Raw genomic sequence first — 8,461 nt, forward strand, 5'->3', positions numbered from 1 at the left:
CGCACCCCTTGATGTTGCGCCCGCCCCGCGCTCAGCCAGTGAGCGGGAACCGGTCTCCACATGGGATCCGAACCCTCGGCGGGAGCACTGCCACGCTCCCAAGTGGCGCACTCTCCAGTGCGCCACCGGGCCGGCCCGATGCCTTGAACATTTTAAGTGTAGTCTTTGAAAGCCTGTGTCTATTATCTGGGTTCCCTCTGGGTCCAATTTTATTGTCTGTTTTTTCTTTTGGTTTATGGCCATGTGGTCTGTTTTCCTCATATGACTGGTAGTTTTTCATGGGTGATGGACATTCTGTATGAAAAATGGAAGCAGTCATTTGAGTCTGGGTGATAAGTTCAGGTCAGGTTTGAAGCAATTAGAAGCTGCCTCCTGGTCTCTGTGAAGGCAGGTCTGTTTTCTGGGCTGCTGCCCTTCGGGGCGTTTTCTAGGACCCCTTCTTTCCAGTTTTCCCCACCCTCATCCGAGACTGGCAAAAGCCCGGTTCAGCTCCACAGCCTCTCAGATTCCCTGCTGGAGTCAGCAGGTGTTTGTAGGTAGATGAGGCCTGATGCTGGCTTCTTGGCACGCTCTCTTCCCTGCTCTCAGCCCTACGGGACCTCCATAGAGAGGGGCTTTAAATGGCATTCAAACTCCCTCTGACTCAGCATCTTTGCCCATTATCTGTGGCCTGTGTAGGAGTCGGGCACTGAGGAGTGGGTGGGTCACAGGCGGACCCCTGGGGGCGGCACTCACTGCCTGCTCTGTGCTCCTGGCTGGTGTAGAGGCTGCACCCAGGTGGGTGTCCTCAGGGCCCTGACAGAATGCGGCATCCCTGTGGACATGGTCGGAGGGACGTCCATTGGGGCCTTCATGGGTGCCCTGTACTCTGAGGAGCTACAGCCAGATGTGGATCCGGGCCAAGCAGTGGGCCGAGGTAAGCAGGTGCCTTCCACCGTCTCTGACTGCAGCCCCCAGGTCTGTGGTGGTGTCGTGGAGGACATCAGTTATGGTGGGATTGGTCTGGTTTGTCCCTGGGTCTTAACTCATGGAGGTGACTGAGGGAGGATGCAGGGAGTCCAGTGCCATTGAAAGAGGAGCCAACCGTCACCCACATCCCTGAAAACGGGAGGCACAGCTGCAGGGCCCGGGAGGCACCAGGGCTGGTCAGGAGCAGAAAGGAGCAAGTGGAAGGCCTAGGCCAGAGCCTCCACTGGGGTGTCTGCCACAGAGGCAAGGCCAGCCACAGCAAGCCGGGTAGTCAACTGAATAATTTCGTGGGCTTTGGGTCTAGGGCCTGTCCCTAGTGGCAGGGTACTTGGCCCTGGGCTGATGTAGGGCAGGTTTCAACCAATTGGGATGTGACTTAGAGAAGGAGGTGACGAGGTGTGGCTCTGGACCACAGAAAAATGCAAACTACTCTGGCTGTGGTCTGGCCTTGTAATGAATGGATGTCAGGACTGAAATATCAGACACAGAATCAGAGAAAACAGAACAGCTCCCCAGGAGGGGGGCGCGGGTGGCTCCCAGCCCCCAGGCGCGGCTGCAGTTGCCTTTTCAGTGCTGCGCTTGTTTTGTGGGACACAGCGGAGCCCTGGCTGATCCGGGAGTGGGATCAAAAGTATCTGTGTTCTCCCTTTAAAAAGAAAAGAAAATTTGTCATCCTCCGTGCAGCAGAAGCTCTCAGAGCAGGCTTTCTGCTGCACTCACGTGGCCAGCGCTACTGCCTGCTCCCCCAAAGCCCCCAGGGGCACTGCCACCGACTCCCATCTGTTCCAGAAATGTTTCTTTCCCTGTAGGGAGTCGCCTGGTCTCCCCTTAGTGCTGCTCAAAAGAGAGCTGGGACTGACACAGCAGTGACCGCAGGGGACAGTGCACTCCCTTGGCAGGAGGTGCCTTAGAGAGGGTCTAGTCACAGGCCAAGGAGACTGGCTGAGGGCTGGCAGGTGATCCTCTCCCTCCCCATCCCCTGTGGGTCTGGCACTGGGGGACCAGGTGTGGGAATGGTCAAGGTGCTTTGGGCTGTTCCCCTGCCATCCTGAGTATGTGCTAGGCCATGTGCCCGCTGCGCTGTGGTGGTGGTGGGGGGGCCATCTGGTTCCATGGACCCCTCTGGTGCTGGGCAGAGGCCTCCTCAGGAGTGGACTCGGGGCCCTGTTGTCCAGGAGCCCATGTGTTCCCTCACTGAGAGCACAGGCCTTGGGCTCATCTCCCCAGGCGTGTCCTGCGAGTCTGACGCACAGTGGAGCGAGGACCCCTCGCTGTCCCCTCCCCCAAGAAGTCAGAGGCCGGGCTCGAGACCTAGCTCTGGGCTGAGCCAGTCCTGGGTCCCACTCATTGAGGGTTTTGAACCAGCTCCCCACTGGCTAAGAAAGGACGGGCTTCAGGCCCACCCAGAGGGAGCTGCCAAGAGACAGCAGGGCTTGGGCAAGACCCCCTCTGTCCAGGGGGAGAGGGGCTCCTTGGCAGGCCAGTCCTCCTTGGGACCCCGATGGAGTGTTTCCACAGTGGAGTGTCTGGGTGGGGCTTGCTCCCGGCTCACCTGGAGAAATCTACATCTGTGTCTAACTGGTCATCGTGGCCAGATTTGGGGACTTCACATGCTGAGGCAGTGGTCCCTGAGCCGTCCTCCCTGACCCTGTCAGTGGTGGTCCTGTGCTGGGCGTTGCCCCAGCCCCACCTGGGGCTCCCCCTGCTGAGCAGGCAGATCCAACAAGGCCCAGGAGTGAGACCTGCCGGGGGTCAAGAAGGGACAGAGCACGGGGCTATGTCCCAGCTTCCAGGCCCTGGGGGCCTCCACTGGCCTCTGTGCCTGCGCTGGGGCTCCAGCCTACAGCATGCCTACCCCCGAGACCCTGGCAGGCCTGGTCCCTGAGGAGGCTCCTGGACACAGGTGCACACGCCCATGCTCCCCCACTCCAGGCAGGGTCCCACAGGTGGGGGTGTGAGCCCATGTGCAGAGGCCCTGCGTGTGCCCCCAGGACATGACATCGATGGCAGAAGCCATGCTGGACCTGACCTACCCCATCACATCCATGTTCTCCGGAGCCGGCTTCAACAGCAGTGTCTTCAAGGACCGGCAGATCGAGGTGCACCCCCCGGCTCCAGCATGGGCCCCCTTCAGCAGCCCACAGCTGGCCGCGCCTGGCCCGAGTCTCAACACTCAGCTGCCCATGGTGCCCTCCTCATCCCACCGTCCCCCAACATGCACAGCTTGGGCTGGCCCCCCCAGAGGGGTGGGGAAGAGGGGCGAAGGGACCCCTCTGAGCCTGTACCCCCTGCAGGACCTATGGCTCCCCTACTTTGCCATCACAACCGACATCACAGCCTCTGCCATGCGGGTCCACACAGACGGTGAGCACCTCCTCCCACATGGGGGGAGCCATGGGGAGAGCCCCCACTCTGGTCAGCAGTGGTGCGGGGCACACGGTGGTCAAGTTGGGCGTGCAAGGCGTGACCAGGAGGGGAGCCCCATGGCTCCGTGAGGTCAGGGAAGGCACCAGGGTCTTGCAAGGAGGCAAGAGGCACAGGCAAATCTGTGCACAGGGTATAGGATGCTCCTGCATGGACACCACTGCCAGGAGGGGGAGGGACAAGGCCTGGAGAGGAGACCCCCAGAAAGCCAGGTGGGACAGGCTTGGTCGTGGCGGGGTGAAGGGTACACTCAGCGTGTGGCACTGTCAGGTCTAGGACAGGCTGAGATGGGACCCTGACCCCCAGGGCCGGGGCAGGAACCTGCCTTGGAAAGCAAAAGGCTCCTCCTGGCCCCTTTTTCAGCAGGCGACTCTCAGCCCCTCTCCCCCCAGGCTCTCTGTGGAGGTACGTGCGTGCCAGCATGTCCCTGTCGGGCTACATGCCCCCCTTCTGCGACCCCAAAGGTGGACACCTGCTGATGGATGGGGGCTACATCAACAACCTGCCAGGTGCTGCAGGGGCGGGGGGAGCACAGGGCCGCCTCAGCCACACCGCCCGGGGCCCTGCCTCAGCCGCCTCCGCTCTGGGAAGGCCGGGTGGCACACGTTTTCTTTAGAGCGTGCCAAGGGAAAATGTCAGGCTGGCATCAGAGCAGGGCCTGGTACAGCACTGAGAACATGCACACATGTGTGCGCGCACATACACGGGCACAGGCACTGTGTGCCTCTAGCATATGGCTCTGTTTGTTAGCTCAGCAGCACACAGAACAAAGGCCAAGTAGAGGAAGCAGGAGCAATTAAGTCCCATCTGTGTCCACAGTCGGACACTAACTGCCTGCAGGTGTAGGTGAGGCCACACCTGTCACCTGTTGGACATGTGGTCAGAAGGGTCCGGAATACAGTTCTGTGCCTACGGCTGCCCACAGAGCTGGGGCACGTGGCTCTTCTGCCTCCACAGGCCCATGTGACAGTAGAGAGGAGATCCCGTGGTCCCCAGGTCCGGGCCCCAAGGAGCAGGGCTCCCTTAGGGCTCAGCAAGGTGGGCTCTGGCCGCATCCCCTGGCTCTGTGTGCCCATCCCAGTGACCAGGGTTGCCTCCTTCTCTAGCAGATGTAGCCAGGTCCATGGGGGCAAAGGTGGTGATCGCTATTGACGTGGGCAGCCGGGACGAGACGGACCTCACCAACTATGGCGATGCACTGTCTGGGTGGTGGCTTCTGTGGAAACGCTGGAACCCCTTGGCCAAGAAAGTCAAGGTGGGGGTGGTGCCGGGTGGGCTGGGCCACGCCCCTGCCCCTTCGTCCTGCAGCCCCCGCGCCACTCCTTCCATACTGTGGGCAAGGGAGTGGGAGTCCCTCCCAGGTGCCCCCAGTCCAGCGGGTCTGGGGTCACTCACCACACTTGCCCAGGCCCTGGGACCAGCTCTGGGGGAGGGGTGACAAGGAGGACAGGCCCAAAGGCTCCAGAACTCAGAGTGCGCCTTCAGCCCCCGCCCCTCCCCTGCACACTGTTCGAGGACAGGTGGATCTAGGCGGGGTGGGCTGGGGAGGGAGGCGCCAGGGCAGGACACTCAGGCGGCTGCTCCATGCAGGTGCTGAACATGGCGGAAATTCAGACGCGCCTGGCCTACGTGTGCTGCGTGCGGCAGCTAGAGGCGGTGAAGAGCAGCGAGTACTGCGAGTACCTGCGTCCCCCCGTCGATGGCTATGGCACCCTGGACTTTGGCAAGTTCAGTGAGATCTGCGTACGTGTCACCCACTTGCTGCAGGGGGCAGGAGACCCACAGGGGGCCAGTTCTGGTGGCTGTCCCCACCCCAGCCTGCTTCCAACAGCACAGGAAGTGGGGGGCTCCCTCACCTCATAGCGGGGCCTGGGTGTGCACCATGTCGTGCTATGGCAATTGTCGGAATTCTGCTGATGTAGCCAGTTGTATTGCTAGAATTAGGGCCTACAGACCCTTCAAACCCATTGTACAGACTGGGTCACCAGACCCCTCACACGCAGGTCCACGAGCTAGGTAATTGGGAAAGATCCTGGGAGCTGTTGGCAGATTACACAAGCTCAGTCTTCAGCAGCTTGCAGCTGCCTCCCCATGCCCCACCCCCCCCAGGGCATCGCAGGGGCAGGGAGGCACCGTGGATCAGAGCCGCTCGTCCTTTATACTTAAGGCTGATAACCCAGGACACCTGGGCTCACATGCATATTTACGTCAAATGCTCAGCAAGACTGTGAATCTCCGAGGGACCCTGACCATTTTCCTGTATTTCCCCCTTCACACAGGAAGTGGGGTACCAGCATGGACGCACAGTGTTTGACATCTGGGGTCGGAGTGGGGTGCTGGAGAAGATGCTGCAGGACCAGCAGGGGACGAGCAAGATGAAGGCCAGAGCTGTGAGTGCTGTGTGCTGCCCTCTGCCCTTGCTGGCCGCCAGCACAAGGCGCAGGGCCTACAGCTTCAGTCCCCTGACTCTGTTCCCCCAACTCCTGTGGTCTGGCCAGAACACAGGGCAGGCAGTGGCTCTGAGGGGGCCCATCTCCTGATCTCTGCCCCAGCATCCCCCCTGGCTGCACGCCAGTGGACTCCCATGCCCTCCACCCAACTTTGAGGGCTCGAGCACCTCCACAGGCCAGGGCCACAGAGAGGGAAGGGGTTCCCCCCACAGGAGCGGGACAGGGCCTGGCAGGGCCATCCAGGGCTGCCTGGATGGAACGGGCAGAGCTCCCTGTGTGTCCCTCCACCATCCAAGGCGCAATGTGCTTGTCCTCCACTTCCACCCAGTTCCTCACCTGCCCCAACGCCTCCTTTACGGACCTGGCCGAAATTGTATCTCACATCGAGCCCACCAAGGCTGCCATGGTGGATGGTGAGTTGGACGCAGACGCCTGGGGTGTGGGCCTGCGGAGCTGAGGGTGTTTCCACCCAGTTCCTCACCTGCCCCAACGCCTCCTTTACGGACCTGGCCGAAATTGTATCTCGCATCGAGCCCACCAAGGCTGCCATGGTGGATGGTGAGTTGGACGCAGACGCCTGGGGTGTGGGCCTGCGGAGCTGAGGGTGTTGGCGGCAGATGGGCTCCTGATGCTTTGGGACAGGCTGGGCTGGCTCTGTCCCCACCACCCCACAGACCCTTGCCCTCCCCTCCTGCCCTCAGGGAAGTGTCCCACACTTGGGCCCCACTGGCCAGGAAGCTCGGCCAGTGCTCCCCCATTCTGTCAAGACCCCACCGAGCCTCTATCCAGCTCGTTTGACCCCACAGCAATGGGACTGTCACAACCCTGGGCCACCCAGGCCTCTGCCCCTCATTCTCCGCAAACCCCCAACCACACTAAAGACTGGGGTGGGAGCCACTTTTTGCTGCCCACCTGTCTGACCCGCAGCAGAAGGGAGTGAAGCCGCCCATTATGGGAGGCTCGGGGCCAGAAATGGCTGGGTCCAGAGACATCATGCTGAGCTGGGGCCCTGCACCAGGGTTGTCAGCCAGTGGCCCTCCTTGCAGCAATACAGCATGTTCTCTCCTGAAGGCGGACCTGAGAGATGCCCTTGTGGCTGCCCCTGGGCAAGGGCACCCCAGGCACTGTAGGGACTGGACCTGGGCCTAGCACTGCAGCCTCTGTGCATGGAGACATGGTCCGGGGGGCCTGGTTGAGAGGGGTGAGGGGCGTCTGCCTGCCCTTTGTCCTTTTGGAGGCTACATCAAGTGTTGGGCTGGGGTTTGGGGGCACGAGGGGTGACACAGCCAGGCGTGGTGTGCAGCAGGCCAGGTTGCTATGCCTGCCTTTCTGCGTCACCTGCAGCAGATCCTCCAGCGGCCCTGCCCTGGGGGACCGCATGGGGGACCCCTGCCACAGGGGGAGGGGGCCTGTGGCCATGTTCTGCCTCTGAGTTTCAGTAATACTTGGCATGGCCCTTGTCCTCAGGGAGGGGACCAACGTGACCCTCTCCTCTGCTTCAGATGCATCTGACTACCAGACTGAGTACGAGGAGGAGCTCCTTGGTGTTCCCAAGGATGACACGTATGCCGACTTCCAGAGCACCCCGGCCGAGCCGGGCTCTGGCTTGGTGAGCTGCTCTGAGGGCCCTAAGCAGGGCCTGCCCTTGGACTCCTGGCTCTGGGCTGGCTGCCCCCTCCTGCAACCCTCCACGTTCTAGCGATGCCGCACCACCGGGAACCCCAGCCCGGGGTCAGCCCTCTGGGATCTGGCTGTCCCGGCTGCTCCTCACCTTGAATGTCTGTGGTTTGCTTCCAGGAGGACCAGCCCTTGCTCCAGCAACAACACCCCAGCCTGGCTTTCCCAGAACCGTCCCAGGGCGCCTCATGCCCCTGGCTCTCTAGCCAGGACGGATAGTGGCTTCTGCTCTGATGCCCCCAGACCCAGCATCATCTGTGGGCCTGTCCCCGAGACTGCGGCTCCTGCCAACTCCTGGGAGGCCTCCTCACCAGCCCTGCCCTCAAGAGCAGGCGGGAAGGTCCCAGGGCCAGCTGCCAGTGTGTCCATCGTCCCTCTGGGGCCCTGTGCGGCACTAGGGAGTCTTTGGGCCTCTTCTGTGCACTGGACCCCCCCCAGCAGTTCTGGGGGGCTGTGCATGCCCCTGTGAACCCCCTGGAAGCCTCTGTGATGCCGCTGCTTGCCTTGTAATAAAGATGTTGACGGTGTGTCAGACATGTTGTCCCTGGTGCCAAGGTCACTGTGGCAGACAGAGCACCACCAGGAAGTGCCTGAAGTGTGGCGCGTGGGGGGTGGCCTGACCTCCTTCCAGGACCCCTCTGCTGGGAGACCCCAGGGTGCCAACCTCAGGCCAGGCAGGCGGGGCGCCCATGTCTGGAGGGAACTGGGTTCCCCCTAAAGCCAAGACACGCCCCGAGTCCCTCAGGCCTGGTGGTTCCCCTGTTCCAGGTCCCAGGTCGCCTACAAAAGGACGAAGAAGCGCCGCCCTGGGTCCCCACGGTCCCCGCGCAGCCGTACTGAGGGCCCGGGGCTGAGGAGGCCACCCGCCTCAGTTTCCCGGCCCGGGGCCGCGCGCGGGGGCGGAGCCAGGCGGGCCGGCCGCGCGTGACGTCACGGCGGGG

At 62.2% G+C, this 8,461-nt stretch overlaps 1 protein-coding gene across 1 annotated transcript in view; it reads left to right on the forward strand.

Annotated features, from left to right (window-relative positions):
* Nucleotides 1–8,054, forward strand: part of LOC103608516 (patatin-like phospholipase domain-containing protein 7) — a 27,716-nt gene extending 19,662 nt beyond the window's left edge. The window contains 11 exon segments of the mRNA XM_008592942.1: nt 765–875; nt 877–916; nt 2,961–3,068; nt 3,264–3,333; nt 3,786–3,902; nt 4,500–4,648; nt 4,984–5,136; nt 5,673–5,783; nt 6,317–6,401; nt 7,346–7,452; nt 7,641–8,054. Coding sequence (XP_008591164.1) covers nt 765–875; nt 877–916; nt 2,961–3,068; nt 3,264–3,333; nt 3,786–3,902; nt 4,500–4,648; nt 4,984–5,136; nt 5,673–5,783; nt 6,317–6,401; nt 7,346–7,452; nt 7,641–7,739 — 1,150 coding nt within the window. The 3' untranslated portion in view covers nt 7,740–8,054.
* The last annotated feature ends 407 nt before the right edge of the window (nt 8,055–8,461 follow it).

This window comes from Galeopterus variegatus, unplaced genomic scaffold (assembly GCF_000696425.1).
Source record: "Galeopterus variegatus unplaced genomic scaffold, G_variegatus-3.0.2 Scaffold8518, whole genome shotgun sequence".
NCBI classification, from domain to species: Eukaryota; Metazoa; Chordata; class Mammalia; order Dermoptera; family Cynocephalidae; genus Galeopterus; species Galeopterus variegatus.